The 19,643-nt window shown below is 41.8% G+C and overlaps 1 protein-coding gene across 5 annotated transcripts in view; it reads left to right on the top strand.

Annotated features, from left to right (window-relative positions):
* LOC125092846 (putative methyl-CpG-binding domain protein 3-like 5) overlaps positions 1-13,390 on the top strand; it is a 33,807-nt gene extending 20,417 nt beyond the window's left edge. For 4 of the 5 annotated variants that reach the window (XM_047717309.1, XM_047717344.1, XM_047717317.1 and 1 more), the window contains 2 exons: positions 7,605-7,715; positions 12,666-13,390. In XM_047717309.1, the coding sequence (XP_047573265.1) occupies positions 7,605-7,715; positions 12,666-13,235 (681 nt within the window). In that variant the 3' untranslated portion in view covers positions 13,236-13,390. The remainder of the gene's footprint in view (positions 1-7,604; positions 7,716-12,665) is intronic. The other variant, XM_047717335.1, reaches the window with a different exon arrangement.
* Positions 13,391-19,643: the final 6,253 nt, after the last annotated feature.

Genomic DNA, 19,643 nt, shown 5'->3' on the forward strand with positions numbered 1-19,643 from the left:
TGAAGTTTTTCCTCTATTTTCCCTCTGGGTCTCCCTCCCCCGCCACTGAGAGCTATTAGGAGATTTTCTCTATTCTATGTATTAGTCCTTTGTGATAAATGAGATTTGCAATATTTTCCTCCAAAACTCTAGGTTGTCTCTTTTGTCTCACAAGGGCATCTGTTAGCAGAGCAAAGGTTTGGGTGAAAGCCCCCAACCTCTCCATTTGTGGTGTTCCTAAGTGTGGGTGACATAGAGTCATGCAGACCAACCCTAGAAGAAGCAGGTGCCCACCATGTCTGAATGGCATGTGCCACTTCTTGACAGAGGGGTGGGCACTTGGGGACAATTCCCTTGAAAGAATTGCCTGCAGGTTTGGGAGGGTGGTCTGCAATGGGCCACACAGCAGGTTCTGGGCCCCAGACTCCAGGAGGGAAGCAGAGGTCTGAGCCTGGAGCTGGGCCAGGACCTCAGCCCCCAGTGGGTGCATCCTCTGACTGAGGGAGGGCAGCTGGTGGCAGCCGGAGAGAGGATTGAGGACCAATGTACTTAGGCAAGAGGGACCAGTCCCCCAAACAGGTTGGCTGAGGATGCCCACGGGGAGTTGGGACTGGTGGCTCTGGGAAGCCTCTCCTTCCTCATCTGCAAGGGGGACGCACCTGTGCTCTGCTTTCTGGGCTGAGAGGGATACTTCTCCAATATTGATTCCCCACATGCATTGGCCTGGAGGGACGGAGCCACCAGGCCTGGGCAAAGAACTGGTGACCCTCAGTGACTTCGAAAAGGGACCACCAGGACCCAGCTGCTGAGCATGAGCTGCACAGGGACTACCCGTTCCAGGGCAGCTGGAGGTGATTACGTGCACGCGGAGACTCTGCCGTCTTGGGGCGGGGGTTGGGGGGCGGGGGGTGGGTGGGGGAGAAAAGCTGAATCCTTGGCCTCCAGGGGAGGCTCAAAGGGGAGGTGGGGGGGAGGGGGGAGTTGCCGGTCAAGTCACCCTCCCCAGCCAACCCGGGGAGCGACCACCTGGCTGCTGCAGTGATTCTGACAACCAGCTGGCACCACAGCTCCTGGAAGTCAAGGGGTCTGGGTGTTGGGCTCCAGGGTCCCACTCGTCACTCTGTAAGGACCCAGGGGCTTTGCTGCATAGTCCCGGAGCAGCTGTCAATCACCACAGCAGCTCGCTGTCTTGGGCTGTTCCCGTGGGTGTGTGGTTCCACATAACATTTGCGAGATCCATTCTTTTTTTTTTTTTTAATTTTTAAATTTATTTTCAGCATAACAGTATTCATTGTTTTTGCACCATACCCAGTGCTCTATGCAATCCGTGCCCTCTCCAATACCCACCACCTGGTTCCCCCAACCTCCCACCCCCGCCCCTTCAAAACCCTCAGATTGTTTTTCAGAATCCATAGTCTCTCATGGTTCACCTCCCCTTCCAATTTCCCTCAACTCCCTTCTCTCTAACTCCCTTTGTCCTCCATGCTATTTGTTATGCTCCACAAATAAGTGAAACCATCTGATAATTGACTCTCTCTGCTTGACTTATTTCACTCAGCATAATCTCTTCCAGTCCCGTCCATGTTGCTACAAAAGTTGGGTATTCATCCTTTCTGATGGAGGCATAATACTCCATAGTGTATATGGACCACATCTTCCTTATCCATTCGTCCATTGAAGGGCATCTTGGTTCTTTCCACAGTTTGGCGACCGTGGCCATTGCTGCTATAAACGTCGGGGTACTGATGGCCCTTCTTTTCACTACATCTGTATCTTTGGGGTAAATACCCAGTAGTGAAATTGCAGGGTCATAGGGAAGCTCTATTTTTAATTTCTTGAGGAATCTCCACACTGTTCTCCAAAGTGGCTGCGCCAACTTGCATTCCCACCAACAGTGGAAGAGGGTTCCCCTTTCTCCACATCCTCTCCAACACATGTTGTTTCCTGTCTTGCTAATTTTGGCCATTCTAAGTGGTGTAAGGTGGTATCTCAATGTGGTTTTAATTTGAATCTCCCTGATGGCTAGTGATGACGAACATTTTTTCATGTGTCTGATAGCCATTTGTATGTCTTCATTAGAGAAGTGTCTGTTCATATCTTCTGCCCATGTTTTGATATGATTATCTGTTTTGTGTGTGTTCAGTTTGAGAAGTTCTTTATAGATCCTGGATATCAACCTTTTGTCTGTACTGTCATTTGCAAATATCTTCTCCCACTCTGTGGGTTGCCTCTTTGTTTTGTTGACTGTTTCCTTTGCTGTGCAGAAGCTTTTGATTTTGATGAAGTCCCAAAAATTCATTTTCACTTTTGTGTCCTTTGCCTTTGGAGACATATCTTGAAAGAAGTTGCTGTGGCTGATATCGAAGAGGTTACTGCCTATATTCTCCTCTAGAATTCTGATGGATTCCTGTCTCGTGTTGAGGTTTTTTATCCATTTTCTTCTCTGTAGTTTTGCAAATTCTTGTCACCGGGTTGAGTTCCCCTGGTTTGTGTAACATCTACCAGATGCTGGTTCTACGCATTTAGATTCTCACTGGCCATGCGAGAAGGATCTGACTGCTTTCCCTTCATTTCAGCTAATGTCTGTGTTATAGTATCTCATTGTGACTTTTTCTAGCATTTCCCTGAAACAAAAGAAGTTAATTTTTTTTTACATGTTAACTGAGTATTTGTTTAAGCTTTTTTATAGTGCCCCTATTTTAGAATTTTGAGCCACTTTTTTAGTGGGTTTTCAGATTGATTGATTGATTTATTATTATTTTCTTTTTTTCAGTTTTACAAGATTCATTGTTTATGCATCACACCCAGTGCTCCATGCAATATGTACCCTCCTTAATACCCACACCCATGCTCACCCAGTTTTATTTTTTATTTCACAGAATTCTTTACATAATTTGGCATGATGCACTTTACCAGATATGTGTGATGTCAGTTTCTTCTCTCACCCAGATTGTCCACCCGCTCTGTCTTACTGGTGAATTTTATTTTATTTTATTTTAAGATTTTATTTATTTACTTGAGAGTGAGAGAGGAAGGGAACACAAGCAGGGGAAGGGGCAGAGGGAGAAGCAGGCTTCCCACTGAGCAGGGAGCCCACTTCTGGAGCTCAATTCCAGGACCTGCAGATCATGACCTGAGCCCAAGACAGATGCTTAACTGACTGAGCCGCCCAGGAGCCCCTAACTAGTGAATTTTAATGAACAGTGGCTTCTCATGATCTTATTTTGATTCAATTTATAATTTTTTTCTGATCAATTTGAGTTTGGTATCAAAAGGAAAACATTTGGAGCACTGGGGGGACTCAGTTGTTAAGCATCTGCCTTTGGCTCGGGTCATGATCCCAGCGTCCTGGGATCAAGCCTCATATCGTGCTCCCTGCTCAGAGGGTAGCCTGCTTCTCCCTCTCCCACTCTGCTTGTGTTCCCTCTCTCTTGCTGTGTCTTACTCTGTCAAATAAATAAATAAAATCTTAAAAAAAAGAAGTGTCTGTTTATGTGTTCTGCCCATTTTTCAACGTGATTATCAGTTTGGGCGTTGCGTTTGAGGAGTTCTTTTATACAGTGTTGGAGAGGATGTGGAGATAGGGGAACCTCTTACACTGTTGGTGGGAATGCAAGTTGGTGCAGCCACTTTGGAAAACAGTGTGGAAATTCCTCAAAAAATTAAAAACAGAGCTTCCCTATGACCCTGCAATTGTACTACTGGGTATTTACCCCAAAGATACAGATGTAGTGAAAAGAAGGGCCATCGGTACCCCAATGTCATAGCAGCAATGTCCACAATCACCAAACTGTGGAAAGAGCCAAGATGCCCTTCAACAGATGAATGGATAAAGAAGATGTGGTCCATATATACAATGGAATATCACTCAGCCATCAAAAAGGATGAAGACCCAACTTTAAAAAAAAAAGATTTTCTTCATTTATTTGAGAGAGAGAGAGCATGAGAGGAGACAGGTCAGGGGGAGAAGCAGACTCCCTGCCGAACAGGGAGACTGATGCGGGACTCGATCCCGGGACTCCAGGATCATGACCTGAGCCGAAGGCAGTCGTCCAACCAACTGAGCCACCCAGGAGCCCCTGAATACCCAACTTTTGCATCAACGTGGATGGGATTGGAGGAGATTATGCTGAGTGAAATAAGTCAAGCAGAGAGAGTCAATTATCATATGGTTTCACTTACTTGTGGAGCATAAGGAATAACATGGAGGACATTAGGAGAAGGAAAGAAAAGTGAATTGAGGGAAATTGGAGGAGGAGATGAATCATGAGAGACTGTAGACTCTGAGAGACAAACTGAGAATTTTGGAAGGGAGGGGAGTGGGAGGATGGGTGAGCCTGGTGGTGAGTATTAAAGAGGGCATGTATTTCATGGAGCACTGGGTGTAGTGCATGAACAATGAATCTTGGAACACTGAAAAAAATAAAATTAAATTAAGATGTTAATAAAAAAAGAAGGAAAACATTTCTCTTCATCATGAAACTCCTCTGCTATCTTTTTATTTATTTATTAAAAGATTTTATTTAATTATTTGAGAGAGAGAGAGAGAGAGCACAGTGGGGCCTAGGGGCGGAGGAAGAAGCAAATTCCCCATTGAGCTGGTAGCCCCATGCAGGGCTCCTTCCCACAAGCCTGGGATCATGATCTGAGCTGAAAGCAGATGCTTAACCAACTGAGCCACCCAGATGCCCTTCTCTGCTATCTTTTAAAAGTTATACATTACATTTATGGTAGAACCAAAATAAAAATTTAAGTATTTAAGAAGGGACTGATTCCAAAGGGCTGAGTTACTAAGCCAGAAGACAATTCAAGAGCAAATATCCTAACAAAACTATAGGGTGAACACTATTAGTAAACTCAGGACAGGGTTAAAAGAAAAGTGAGATCAAAAGAGGAGCTGAGATGAAATAAGGCAGTCAGGGAAAGACAATTACCATGTGATTTCACTCATATGCAGAATTTAAGAAAAAAAATAGATGAACATAGGGGAAAGGAAGGAAAACTAGAATAAGATAAAAACAGAGAGGGAGGCAAACTGTAAGAGATTCTTAACTCTAGGAAACAAACTGAGGGCTGCTGGAGGGGAGGTGGGTGGGTGGATGGGGTAATTGGGTGATGGGCATTAAGGAGGACACTTGATGTAATGAGTGCTGGGTGTGGTATGCAACTGATGAATCACTAAATTCTACCTTTGAAACTAATACTGCAGTATATGTTAATTAAATTGAATTTGAATAAAAAATAATAAAAAAGAAGAGCTGTGAGATCATGGGGAAGAATGATGTCCGAAGTAAAAATACACAGTCTATTCAACATTGATGGAAGACACCAACCCACAGATGTAATTAAATCACCACCCCCTAAACAAAGTCAGTACACAGGAGACAATAGGGAGATACACCATTGTCTAAAAAACCAAAGTTAAGGTGACAGATTTTGGAGAATGCAGAGGCCAGATAAATAAGAAAAAGGTTAACTAGTGGTATTGAAGCAAAAATTAAATAAGTTTGGTATTAACAGAGTGCAATTTTTAAAATGTTAGAAGAAATGTCATATCAAAATCAGAATTATATACCAACAACAATATTGCCCACAATAAGAACAACATAAAATGAAACATTTCATTGTAAGCAGATTTGATCTAGAAAACAAATACTAGACTAGTTCTTCAACCTAAAGGAATAGACTCCCAGATTGAAAATCAGGAATGCAAGACTGTTGGTGGGAATACAAGTTTGGTGCAGCCACTTTGGAATACAGTGTGGAGGTTCGTCAAAAAGTTAAAAATAGAGCTTCCCTATGACCCTGCAATTATACTGCTGGGTATTTACCTGAAGATACAGATGTAATGAAAAGAAGGGCCATATGCACCCCAGTGTTTGTAGCAGCAATGTCCACAATAGCCAAATGGTGGAAGGAGCTGAGATCCCCTTCAACAGATGAATGCATAAAGAAGATGTGGTTCATATATACAGTGAAATATTACTCAGCCATCAGAAAGGACGAATACCCAATACTTGCATCAACATGGATGGAAATGGTGGAGATTATGCTGAATGAAATAAGTCAGGCAGAGAAAGACAATTATATGGCCACTTATTTGTGGAACATAGGGAATAGCATGGAGGACATTAGGAGAAGGAAGGGAAAAATGAAGGGGTAAAATCAGAGGGAGAGACAAACCATGAGAAACTATGGACTCTGGGAATCAAACTGAGGGTTTTAAAGGGGAGGAGGTGGGGGGATGGGTGATCCCGGTGAGGGTAGTAAGGAGGTCAAGTATTGCATGGAGCACTGGGTGTTAAATGCAAACAATGAATCATGGAACAATACATCAAAAACTAATGATGTCCTGTCTGGTGACTAACATTACATAATTTAAAAAATTTTAAAAAAAGAGACTTTCAAGTTTCTGGGGTCCATCTCAAAGTCTGAGAATAGAGCTACCCCATTAAGTGCAGGGCCTGAAAATGACCTAGGGACATTGAAGCATGAATCACGCTGGTTTGAGAGGAGTTCTATCCCTGGGCTGTTTAGCTATATGAAATAATAAATTCCTTTTTTGGCTTAAGCAAAAAAAAAAAAAAATCAGGAATTCAGGAAGGAATGAAGAGAAGGAAAGGAAAATTTACAATTATAAATGAATTTTTTTCTTCTTTTTAAATTTTTTTTTGCTTTTTAAATTAACATATAATGTATTATTTGCCTCAGGGGTACAGGTCTGTGAATCATCAGGCTTATACATTTCACAGCACTCACCATAGCACATACCCTCCCCCATGTCCGTAACCCAGCCACCCTATCCCTATCCCCCAACCCCTGAATTTTTTTGAGACAATTCTAGAAATCTCTCTTAGAGATTAAAATATATGTAGAATTGAAATGAATGAGAAGAGTAAAGCAGAAATGTTAAAAATGTAGTTGGAAGTGTTTGAATGTATTAGCATTTGGGGAAGGTGGTAAAAGTAGTTGCATTAGACTACATTAAGTAAAGGACACATTAAGTAGGCTCCACACCCAGCGTGGAGCACAAGGCGGGGCTTGAACTCCCCACCCTAAGATCAAGACTGAGCTGAAATCAAGAGTGAGATGCTTAATGGACTGAGCCACCAGGAGCCCCTCATTAACTATATGGAGATTTGTATATGATTGCAACTGATAAGTTTATTGAGGGAACAATAGAATAATAAAAGAGGGGCACCTGGGTGGCTCATTTGTGAAGTGTCTTTGGCTCATGTTATGATCCCAGGGGTCCCCCATCAGGCTCCCTGCCACTCCCCCTGCTTGTGCTCTCTTTCTCTCTGTCAAATAAATAATAAATAAAATCTTTAAAAAACCCCAAATATAGCTCACATACAAAGGTATTCAACGATTTCATCTACAACAGTATCTGACAGTGTCAAAATCTCCACATATTTGTGTTTTTAAAAAAGCTTGTTTATTTAAGTCATCTCTACAGCCAAAGAGGCAACCCAATGTGGAGTTCAAATTCACAACACTGAGCCAGCCAGGTGCCCCAATTTTTGTGTCTTTGTATAAAGATTTAGGAACTGTTTGAATCCCATTGATGTATTTCTGCTGGATTATCGGCTGATTGGTTTATCCTCTCCCTTCCTCCATAAAAGGGGAATCAGAAGCAGAAAACTCACATTTTCCAGCAAGCCACCAGCTCTCACATCAGGAGTGCAGCCATGGAGGGACTTGCATCCACGCGTTCTTCCAACCAGCCCACTTTGGTGAGTGTGGAGTGCATACTGATGGAACCAGTGCCCATTAGTATACTTACCCTTATGTGAAACTTCTTTTAAGTGAGAAGACAGGAGATTTAAAAATGAGGAGAAATCTTACTGAAAGGTGTTTCTTGGGTGTTAATGTTTTTTAAGTGATGTTTAAGGTATTGTACTATTTTGCATATGAAGGTTTTTTGGGCTAATAGGCTAGATATTTTTGTTTTGTTGTTTTGTTTCAACCAACAATATCACTAGGACATGGATGTAGCCTGTGGTCCTGCACTGTTTAAATAGTTCCCCTCTCTGGAGAATTCCTTAATTTGCAATGTTCTTGGTCTTTTTTTTAAAAAAAATTCAGTTCTTTGCTCACATATGTCCTCAGTTAGTCCTCCCCTAATCTCTTCATCAATAATTGTAATTAATTTCTTTGTCCTGTTATCCCTCCCCATTATCTTCCTCCATTCCTCCCTCTTCCTCTCTCTATCAACCTTACTGTTTGTCACAGCCATTAATTATACCTGGCATGACATTAGACATTCATTACTCTTTGTATTAAGTCTTTTGTCTCACCAAGATTAAAATAAACAGGGGCAGTAACTTTGTTAAGTTAAATTCTGGATCATGGGTTTTAGTGCACAACTCGGCATATAATAGGTGCTCTATAAATGGGAGGATCAAGTAGTTTTCCATCCAAACTAGGACCTCTTGAGTATTGAAAGGGCCATTATTAATAATTATGGTAGGAGGGGCACCTGGGTGGCTCAGTTGGTTAGGTGTCTGCCTTTGGCTCAGGTCATGATCCCAGGGTCCTGGGATTAAACCCCATGTCGGGCTCCCTGTATATTCAGTGGGGAGTCTGCCTCTCTCTCCCCAAAATAAATGAATAAAACTTAAAAAAATAATTATGTAAGGATGAATACCCAACTTTTGTATCAACATGGATGGGACTGGAGGAGATTATGCTAAATGAAATAAGTCAAGCAGAGAGAGTCAGTTATCATATGGTTTCACTTACTTGTGGGCATAAGGAATAACGCGGAGGACACTGGGAAATGGAGGGGAGAAGTGAGTTGGGGAAAATCGGAGGGGGAGATGAACCAGGAGAGACTGTGGACTCCGAGAAACAAAACTGAGGATTTTGGAGGGGAGGGGGGGCGATGGGTGAGCCTGGTGGTCAGTATTAAGGAGGGCACAGTATTGCATGGAGCACTGGGTGTGGTGCATAAACAATGAATCTTGGAACGCTGAAAAAATAAAACAGAATTTAAAAAAAGAAATAAATAATTATGTCAGGACAACTGGAAAGGTATGGGATTTATGGCTTCCCTTAAAAAAAATAGAAATGGTTGGTTTAAAAAGAAAAGCACACTGATTAAGTTTGCATTTAAACAGCTTATTGTGATTAGAATCTTCTATGGTACTCCTCCCATATCCCCCAGGGTGACATGTTCCAAGACCCTCAGTGGATACCTGAAACCATGGATATCCTATATATATATATATATATATATATATGTATGTCCTATATATTTTTTCCCTATACATACATACTTATAATAAAATTTAATATTTAGAAATCAGGCACAGCAAGAAGTTAACAACAATAATAAAGTAGAATTAAGTATAACCATATATTATAATAATTTATGTGAATGTAGTCTCTCTTGAAATATTTTACTGTACTACTCCTTCTCGTGATGATGTGAGATAACAAAACGCCTACGTGATGAGATGGAGTGGGGTGAATGACATAGGCACTGTGATGTAGGGTTAGGGTACACTCCTAACCATTCCATCTGGACCTCAGACCACAGTTAACCTTAGTTAACTGAAACTGTGGATAAAGAGAATGCTACACTGAATTCTAGAGAGAAAGGATAAAAAAAAAAACCTTAGGCAGGGATTATTTAGTGCAGTCTGGCACCATAGAGATGATCTTGTTGTATAATAGTGGTTGAGTGAATTTATTTGAAAAATCTAGAAAGTATTTTTTTTTTTTAGTTTGAATAATTTCTTTCAGTAAATATAACTTAGTGCCTTCTAAGGCAAAACAAGTGGATACTGGTATAAAACATTAAGGTTCACATTAATCATCTCTTCACTGAATATCATTTATAGAAAAACAATATGGGGGCACCTGGGTGGCTCATTTGAGCGTCTACCTTCTGCTCAGGTCATGATCTAAGGGTCCTGGGATTGAGCCCTGAATCAGGCTTCCTGCTCAGCTGGGAGCCTGCTTCTCCCTCCCCCTTCCCCTGGTTTGTCTCTCTCTCACTTTTTCCTCTCAATAAATAAGTAAAATCTTAAAAAAGAGAGAAAAACTATATGAAAGAGATAATACATGTACTAATGAACATTGAAAAAAATTAACACAGAAAATGTAATTCTGATGGCTGGATCAGAAAGGTCATTGGAGAAATGGTGTTTTATAGGGAAACTGAAATGTGCTCAAGAATTATTCAGAAGTTGAGAGTCTTATTATTTATTTGATTTTTAAAATTTTTATTTAAATTCAATTTAGTTAATATATAGTATATTATTAGTTTCAGGGGTAGAATTCAGAGATTCATCAGTTGCATATAACACCCAGTGCTCATTACATCAAATGCCCTCCTTAATGCCCATCACGCAATTACCCCATCCCCACCTCCCCTCCAGCAATCCTCGGTTCATTTTCTAGAGTTAAGAGTCTCTTATGGCTTGCCTCCCTCTCTGTTTTTCTCTTATTTTATTTTTCCTTCCATTCCTACATGTTCATCTGTTTTGCTTCTTAAATCCCACATATGAGTGAGAGCATATGGTATTCATCTTTCTCTTGACTGGCTTATTTTGCTTAGCATAATGCCCTCTAGTTCTATCCACATTGTTACAAATGGTAAGATTTCATTCTTTTTGATGGCTGAGTAATATTCCATTATAGCATTTTTATCCATTCATCTGTTGATGGACACCTGGGCTCTTCCCATAGTTTGGCTGTTGTGGACATTGCTGCTGTAAACATTGGGGTGCATGTGCCCCTTCGAATCACTAAACAGTGATTATCCTTTGGATAGTGATACATCCTTTGGATAAGTGACTTATCCAAAGTGATATATCCTTTGGATAAATACCTAGTAGTGCAATTGCTGGGTCATAGGGTAGTTCTATTTTTAACTTTTTGAGGAATCTCCATACCATTCTCCAGAGTGGCTGCACCAGTTTGCATTCCCACCAACAGTGCTAGAGGGTTCCCTCTTCTCTGTATCCTCACCAACATCTGTTTCCTGAGTTAATTTTAGCCATTCTGCCCAGTGTCAGGTGGTATCTCATGTGGTTTTGATTTCTAGTTCCCTGATGCCAAGTGATTTTGAACACTTTTTCATGTGTCTGTTGTTCATTTGTATGTCTTTTTTGGAGAAATATCTGTTTATGTCTTCTCCCCATTTCTTGACCAGATTTTTTTTTTGTTTTTTTTTGGGTGTTGAGTTTGTTAGATGGATTCAGGACTCATTGTTATGAGTGTGAGGTGGCCGGTGGCCAGAATGACACTCAGGTTTAGACAGGACATTGTACTAGCAGTGGGTTTGGGGACACTTTGATAGCAATGAATTATTCGGGGAATTGGTTGGTTCAACTTGGGATCCGGTCACTGTGAGTGGAGTCATCAGTATTATCACCAAAGAGGTGAGTGGGAGGATGGCACTGGGTATCAGGGTTGGAGTTAGATCTGTGCTGATTCTATGGGCATTTCTAGTTCTATGGGCTAATGGTATTTGAAATCAAGGAAATAGAAGGATGGCCTATACAGGGGTATGGATGAATAAATGTGAAAGCAGGACTGATTTCTAAGAAGCATCAATCATTGTGTTAAGTCAGATAGAGGAACTGACATTAACAGGGAGGAGAAGAGAAGGAAGAATATCAGGGAGAATGTTTTGTACCAGAGCCTTGAAAAATGGTTTACAATGGAGATCTTTGTACAAAAAAAAAGTGGAACTGTGTGATGGGAATATGGTGTTTTTGAGTTACTTATTTATGAACAGGAAGATAGTTGAGTGAATATGGGATTTCGGTGTGCGAGTCAAAGAAATTGAGTATCTCAGGGTTGGGAGGACATAATCTCACTGAAGATGAGACACGAAAGCGAAGAATGCCAGAAGGTAGTGTGTCTTAAAGCATAGTAAACTGAAAACCTGAAGTCTTGGGGTACAAAGAAACCTATGATCCTTGTGCCCAAATAATGGTGGGTCAGGGGGTACCAGCATGTGTGTGGTTGACACTGACACCGGTGGGAAGAGGGAAACATCCTCTAGGGAACATGGTGGAGGAGAAAGGGTCTGGAGTTGGCACTGGGTAATGACCTCAAACTTTCTGTCCTTGACTTACATCTGCTTGATGGTGTCCCAGAACTAATTGTCAGTGTGTGTGGTGCCCACACCCTCGGCATCAGCACCACATGGGAACCCTTGGAAATGTAGATTCCTGGCCCCACCCCAGACCTACTTGGCTTGAGGTCCAGAAACCTAAGTTTTAGCAACTCTCTGGATGATTGCGATGCCCAGTGCAATTCAAGACATATTTCCCCATGGAGAGAGGAGGGTGGAAAATTCAAATGAGCGGAGAACGTTCTTTGTGGCTGGTGGTCCTCATCTCTCATTTTATTCAAATATCACATTTCTTTTTGTTTTCTTTTTTTAAAATTTAATTTAATTTAATTTTTTATAAACATATAATACATTTTTATCCCCAGGGGTACAGGTCTGTGAGTCGCCAGGTTTACACATTTCACAGCACTCACCTTAGCACATACCCTCCCCAATGTCCGTAACCCCACCCCCCTCCCCCCCTCCCCCATCAACCCTCAGTTTGTTTTGTGAGATTAAGAGTCACTTATGGTTTGTCTCCCTCCCAATCCCATCTTGTTTCATTTACTCTTCTCCTACCCCCTTAACCCCCCATGTCTTTTTGTTTTCAAAGAGCAAGCTCAAAAGAAACATGATGCTCCAGACCATAGAGAAGAAAAGACAAGTCCATTTAACCAAGGCCAAGAAAAGACATCATGAAAGAGCTGTACCTCCTACAAGGCTGACCAGTTGCGTTTTTAAAAAGCCAGTCACAAGCATAACTTCTCATCCTGGCAATGAGGTCAGGTATAATCAATGGGACAGGACCTTGGAGAAGCCCCAGCAAATCTCTGCATACAGCAGACTGCAGGGACTCCAAGCCCACAGCAGCGAAGGAGAAATTTTAAGTACTTTGGACTTCATAAGTACCTCACAACTCATTGCACTAGACAGTGCGGATGTAGGGTCTCTACCTAGTGGCCCTGGGCCCAGCATGGTACCATTTTGGGCAGGGATGGTCCCAGGAGTGGGTCTCCATCTCCCAGCACCCATCTGCAGACAGCAAGTAACACCTGGAGATATCCGGAGACAGACTTGGAAAGTGAGAAAATCAAGAGAGAGACTGGCTGAGGCCTTGAGGGCAGACAGGCTTGCCAGGGAGGTGGAGAGAGCCAGAAGCCAAGAGGGACGTTCTGACAACTAGAGGAGACGTTGGAAAGGATTGTGTGGAAGGATCCAGCAGGGAGCTTCACTGTGAGACAGCCCCCGGTTTCACTTCCCGTCACGATGTCAATCTTGTTTATTGCTCTATACCACTGTGCTTTGTTACATCAAAATTGTACTTCATTAAACTCTTGAGAGACAAGGTTGTGAAAGAGTAGAGTGGTGGTTTTGTGGGCAAGAGGTTGGATTTCCTGTGAAATAAGTCAGAGGAACACGGATGATACGGTTTCATTTATATGTGGAACATAAGGAATAATGCAGAGGACAATAGGGGTAAGGGGGAAAACTGAATGCTAAGAAATCAGAGAGGGGGACAGACCACATGAGACTCTTGACACCAGGAAACAAAACTGAGGGTTGTAGAAAGGGAAGAGGGGAGGGAGATGGGGTAACTGGGTGATGGGTATTAAGGAGGGCATGTGGTGTGATGAGCAATGGGTGTTATACTGAACTGATGAATCATTGAACATTATATCAAAAACAAATGATGTGTGATATCCTGGCTAATTGAATTTAAATAAAAAAAGAAATAAGAAATAAAAAAAGAAAAAAGAAAGAGAGAATCCTTGCTAGCAGGTTCACTGCCTTCGCCCCGAATGAAAATTGTCCACCCCACAGCACAGGACACATTGAAATTATTCAATAATTCATTTTACTTATAAACAATTTATCCAGTAAACATGATAATCATTTATGGTGAACAAATAATTGATAGAATAAAGGCGTCACATCACAGAAGTCAGATGGGGAGACTGTCTCACTAGGGTCAGGAAGGAAAAGTGATGTGATTCTGGAAGATTCTGGCGTTTTCTGGACTTTTTAAACTTTTGGTAGTTTTTTTTTTTAAATTTATTTTCAGTGTAACAGAATTCATTGTTTATGCACCACACCCAGTGCTCCTTGCAATACGTGCCCTCCTTAATACCCACCACCTGGCTCCCCCAACCTCCCGCCCCGCCCCCACCCCTTCAAAACCCTCAGATAGTTTTAGCAGAGATGGGGAAGGAAGCCTGATTTCAGAGGGTCAAAGACTGAAAAACAAAAGGTTAGAGAGTGAGTGGAAGTGGACAGCTATGCCTCAGACAGCTGTACTCCATGCCTCCTATAATAGGCACTGGATTTAACTTAGTGAAAACTCCCTCCCAGAGCCAGCAGGTTTGGTGGAGGCTGATTCCACCCCAGAACAGGGACAGATCTGACTCTTCAGTGTGAGTTAATCTGAATATTCCACATTCTCAATGTCTTGGGGTAGGACATCCCCACTCTGGTCCAGTAGGATCCAGGCACAGAGCCCTTTATAGAACATGAGGTGGAACCCAGTATACAGGGCTCTTACCTGCCAGACCTGGCATTCTGGGAGGTGGAGCTACACTACATCAGAGTGTAGGAGTGGCTGCCTGGGTTTGAGACCACCTGGGAGGACAGCATAGTAGGGGTGGGCATGGGTGTGGGCAGGACAAGACCCCTCATTTGTATTCTGCAATTATCTATGACTGGACATAATCAACTCAAGTTCCATCAACATAGCTGAGTTCTACACTCGTTGAATCTTTCCAATTTTATTTTCTATTAAATCGTTTTATCTTAAGTTAATTTAATTTTATTTTTTGGAGTAAATTATTTTTTAATTTAAATTCAATTAGCCAACATAAAGTACTTCATTAGTTTCAGATATAGTGTTCAATAATTCATTTGCATATAACACCCAGGCTCATCTTTTAAGTTAATTTCTGTTGGGTTTTTCTCTCCCATGCCTTTAAATTATTCCTGACTGGTTTCCAGATGTAGGCTAAATTTCAGGGAGTGAAAAACGAAGGGGTTCCTTCCCAACCTGGGCCCAGCAGAATGGCTCTCACAAAGAAGGGTGGTAAGAGGGCGCCTGGGTGGCTCAGTGGGTTGAGCCGCTGCCTTCGGCTCAGGTCATGATCTCGGGGTCCTGGGATTGAGGCCCACATCGGGCTCTCTGTTCAGCAGGGAGCCTGCTTCTCTCTCTCTCTCTCTCTCTGCCTGCCTCTCCGTCTACTTGTGATCTCTCTCTGTCGAATAAATAAATAAAATCTTAAAAAAAAAAGAAGGGTGGTAAGAAGAAGGGCTGTTCTGCCATCAGCGAGGTAGTGACCAGAGAGTACACCACCAACATTCACAAGCCCATGCATGGAGTGGGTTTCAAGAAGTGTGCCTCTTGAGCACTCAGAGAGATCTGGAAATTTGCCATGAAAGAGATGGGACCTCCAGACATGCATATTGACGCCAGGCTCAACTGTCTGGGCCAAAAGAATAAGGAATATTCTAGACAGTATCCATGTGTGGCTGTCCAGAAAAATGTAGTGAGGGTGAAGATTCACCAAAGAAGTTCTATATGTTGGTTATCTATGTACCTGTTACCACTTAAAAAAAAAATCTACAGATAGTTAATGTGGATGGGAACTAATTGCTGATTGTCAAGTAAAGATTGAAAACTACAAAATGGAGAAGGAGAGGAAGGATGTGGAGGAGAAGAGGAAGAAGAAGAAGGAAGAAGGAGGAGGGGGAGGAGGAGGAGGAAGAAGAAGAAGAAGAAGGAAGAGGAGGAGGGAGAAGAAGAAGGAGAAAGAGAGGAAGAAGGAGAAGGAGAGGAAGAAGGAGAGGAAAAAGGGGAAGAAGAAGGGGAAGAAGAAGGGAAAGGAGGAGAAGAAGAAGAAGAAGAAGAAGAAGAAGAAGAAGAAGAAGAAGAAGAAGAAGAAGAAGAAGAAGAAGAAGAAGAAGAAGGAGGAGGAGGAGGAGAAGGAGGAGGAAGAGGAGGAGGAAGAGGAGGAGGAAGAGGAGGAGAAGGAAGGAGGAGGAGGAGAAGGAAGAAGGAGGAGGAGAAGGAGGCAGAGGGGGAAAGAGAGGGGGAGGAGGGGAGGAAGAGGAACAAGAAGAAGAAAGTGTTCAGGCGTGATAACTAGGGACCAGGGAAATTTACATGATGGCATCCTGCATGGTCAGCGACCTCCAGGACATCTGTATGATAGGCCATGCATTAATTAGAATTTTAAAGACAATGTACTATGTTAGCTTTTGGTGGTTTGAATGAGAATAAATGGGGAGTCCTATGGTCAATTCATGGTTTATCAACAGCAGAGAATCCTCCCTTGCCTCTTCCAGGTCCTGGTGCTTGTGCATTCCTGCTGCTTGTGGCAGCACACACCAATCTCTGCCTGCATCTTTTACACATCCTGCTTCCCTCCACATCTCTATGTATCTTCTCTTCCTAGAAAAACACCAGTCATTGCATTTATGGCCCACTCTAAACCCAGCCTGAGTGCAGTGTGCTACCTGCCACTTCTTTTTTGGCTAGACTAGGTTTCTTTCCTCCATTCTTGGCTCTTTCCTCCATGACCTCAGCTCCCTCCTTTCCTCCCTGTCACTTCTGGACCCAGTTGGTTCTTTGGGTTCTCTCTGGATGGCACAATTTCTCTGATTTTCAGGGCTTCTGTTAAGCCCTGTCAGATGTCTCTCTCAGCTCCACCACTGGCTTGGTTCATATCGGTTTGGTTTGTTGCATTTTATTTTTTCTTATTTCAAGGAGGCAAAAGATCTGTACATTGGAAAGTATAAAACACAGAAGGAAATTGAAGAAGACAAATAAATGGAAAGATATCCTGTGTTCATAGATTTCAAGAATTAGTGTTATTAAAATGCCTATTCTGCCCCAAGCCATCTACAGATTCAATGCAATTTCTATCAAAATTCTATTGGTATTTTTCAGATTTAAAAAAAAAAAAAATTCTATAATGGAATATTACTCAGCCATCAAAAATGAAGCCTTGCCGGGGCGCCTGGGTGGCTCAGTGGGTTAAGCCGCTGCCTTCGGCTCAGGTCATGATCTCAGAGTCCTGGGATCGAGCCCCGCATCGTGCTCTCTGCTCAGCAGGGAGCCTGCTTCCTCCTCTCTCTCTGCCTGCCTCTCTGCCTGCTTGTGATCTCTCTGTCAAATAAATAAATAAAATCTTAAAAAAAAATGAAGCCTTGCCATTTGCAATGATGTGGATGGAGCTAGAGGGTATTATGCTAATGCTAATGGTAATAATAATGCTAATAATGCTAACAAGGCAAAATAAGTCAATCAGAGAAAGACAATTATCATGTGATTTCAATCATATGTGGAACTTAAGAAACAAAACAGGATCATAGGAGAAGGGAGGGAAAAATAAAACAAGATGAAATCAGGGAGGGAGACAAACCATAAGAGACTCAACTCTAGGAAACAAACTGAGGGTTGCTGGAGGGGAGATGGGTTGGGGGATGGAGTAATTGGGAGGTGTACATTAAGGAGGGCACTTGCTGGAATGAGCGCTGGGTGTTACATGCAACTGATGAATCTCTAAAGTTTATCACTGAAACTAAAAAAAAATTTTTTTCACGCCAAACTACAAAATATTCCAAATAGCTAAAGCAATTCTGAACAAAAAGAAAAAAGCTGGAGGCACCACACTTTCTGCTTTTATTTTTTTAAATTTTATTTTATCTTTCCAGTGTTCCAAGATTCATTGTTTATGCACCATACACTTTCTGATTTTAAATAATATTACAAAACTATAGTGTTCAAAGCAGTATGGTACTGGCATAAAAACTGACAGACACACCAATAGAACAGAATAGAGGGTCCACAAATAAACCCACACACGCAAGTTCGACTAATTTTCAACAAAGTCACTAAGAATGTAGAGTTTGGAAAGGATAGTCTTTTCAGTGAATGGCTTGGGAAAACCAGATATCTACATGGAAAAGATTGAAAGTGGACTCTTACATCATGCACAAAGGTCAACTTTTGATTGATTGATTATGTTCAATTAGTCACTCTATGATACATCATTAGTTTTTGATGTGTTCAATGATTCATTAGTTCTGTATAACACTCAGTACACACGTGCTGTCCCTAATACTCATCAGACTAAAGAGCTGAAACTAAAAATCCTAGAGAAAAATTTGGAAGAAAACTTCTTGACATTGATCTTAGCGATGATTTTTTTTTTTTTGTATCTGATGCCAAAAGCACAGGCAACAAGAGCAAAACTGAATAAGTGGGACTACCTCAAACAAAAAAGTTACTGCACACAAAGGAAGTAATCAACAAAATGAAAAGGGAACATATGAAATGGGATAAAATATTTGCAATAGGATGTAATTGATAAAAGGTTAATATCCAAAATATGTAAGGAGCTCATTCAACACAAATATCAAAAACCAAAACCCCCTCCAAAACACAACCAAACAAAAAAATCACCCAATGTTGGCATTTAGCTCAGTTAATAGATGGGCACAGGAGTTGAGTAGACATTTTCCAAAGAAGAGACACAAACGCCCATGAGGTCCATGGAAGGGTGCTCAACATCACTAACGTCAGAGGGATGTAAATGAAAAGCACAATCAGATACCATCTCATACCTGTTAGCACGGTTATTCTAAGAAAGTGGAAAGTCTACAAAAGTGGAAAGAGTGAGGGTGTAGAGAACAGAGAAACATTATACCCTGTTGGCAGGAACGTAACTAGAACAACCACATGATCCAGCGACCCCACTTTCCCCGTATTTATCCAAAGGAAAAAAAAAATCACTGTCTTGAAGAGATATCTGCACTCCCATGTTCACTGCAGCATATTCCCAGCAGCCAACGTATGCAAACAACACTGTCCACTGACAGAGGAATAAAGAAAATGTGATTATTCTATAATGTGTATGTGTGTGTGTGTGTGTATTATTCACCTATGAGAAAGAAATAACTCCTGCTATTTGCAACAACAGGGATAAAGCTGGAGGACATCATACTAAGTGAAATAAACTGGACACAGAAACACAAATGCTGTATGATCTCACTTTTATATGGCATCTAAAAAAAAAAGTCAAAATACAATAACACAAAATACAATGGAATTTATCAGAGGCTGGGTTGTGAGGGGAAAGGAAAGATTTGATCAAAAGATACAATCTGGGGCACCTGGGTGGCTCAGTGGGTTAAAGCCTCTGCCTTCGGCTCAGGTCATGATCTCAAGGGTCCTGGGATCGAGCCCCGAATCGGGCTCTCTGCTCAGCAGGGAGCCTGCTTCTCCCTCTCTCTCTGCCTGCCTCTCTGCCTACTGTGATCTTTGTCTGTCAAATAAATTAAAAAAACTTTTAAAAAAAATATTATTTATTTATTTGATGGAGAGAGAGAGATCATAAGTAGGCAGAAGTAGGCAGAGAGGCAGGCAGATAGAGAGGGAGAAGCAGGCTCCCTGCTGAGCAGGGAGCCTGACTCGGGGCTCGATCCCAGGATGCTGAGATCATGACCTGAGCCGAAGACAGAGGCTTAACCCACTGAGCCTCCCAGGCACCCCATAAATAAAATCTTTAAAATAAAAATGATACAATCTTTCAGTCATAAAACA

Source organism: Lutra lutra, chromosome 1, assembly GCF_902655055.1.
Source record: "Lutra lutra chromosome 1, mLutLut1.2, whole genome shotgun sequence".
Taxonomy (NCBI): Eukaryota; Metazoa; Chordata; class Mammalia; order Carnivora; family Mustelidae; genus Lutra; species Lutra lutra.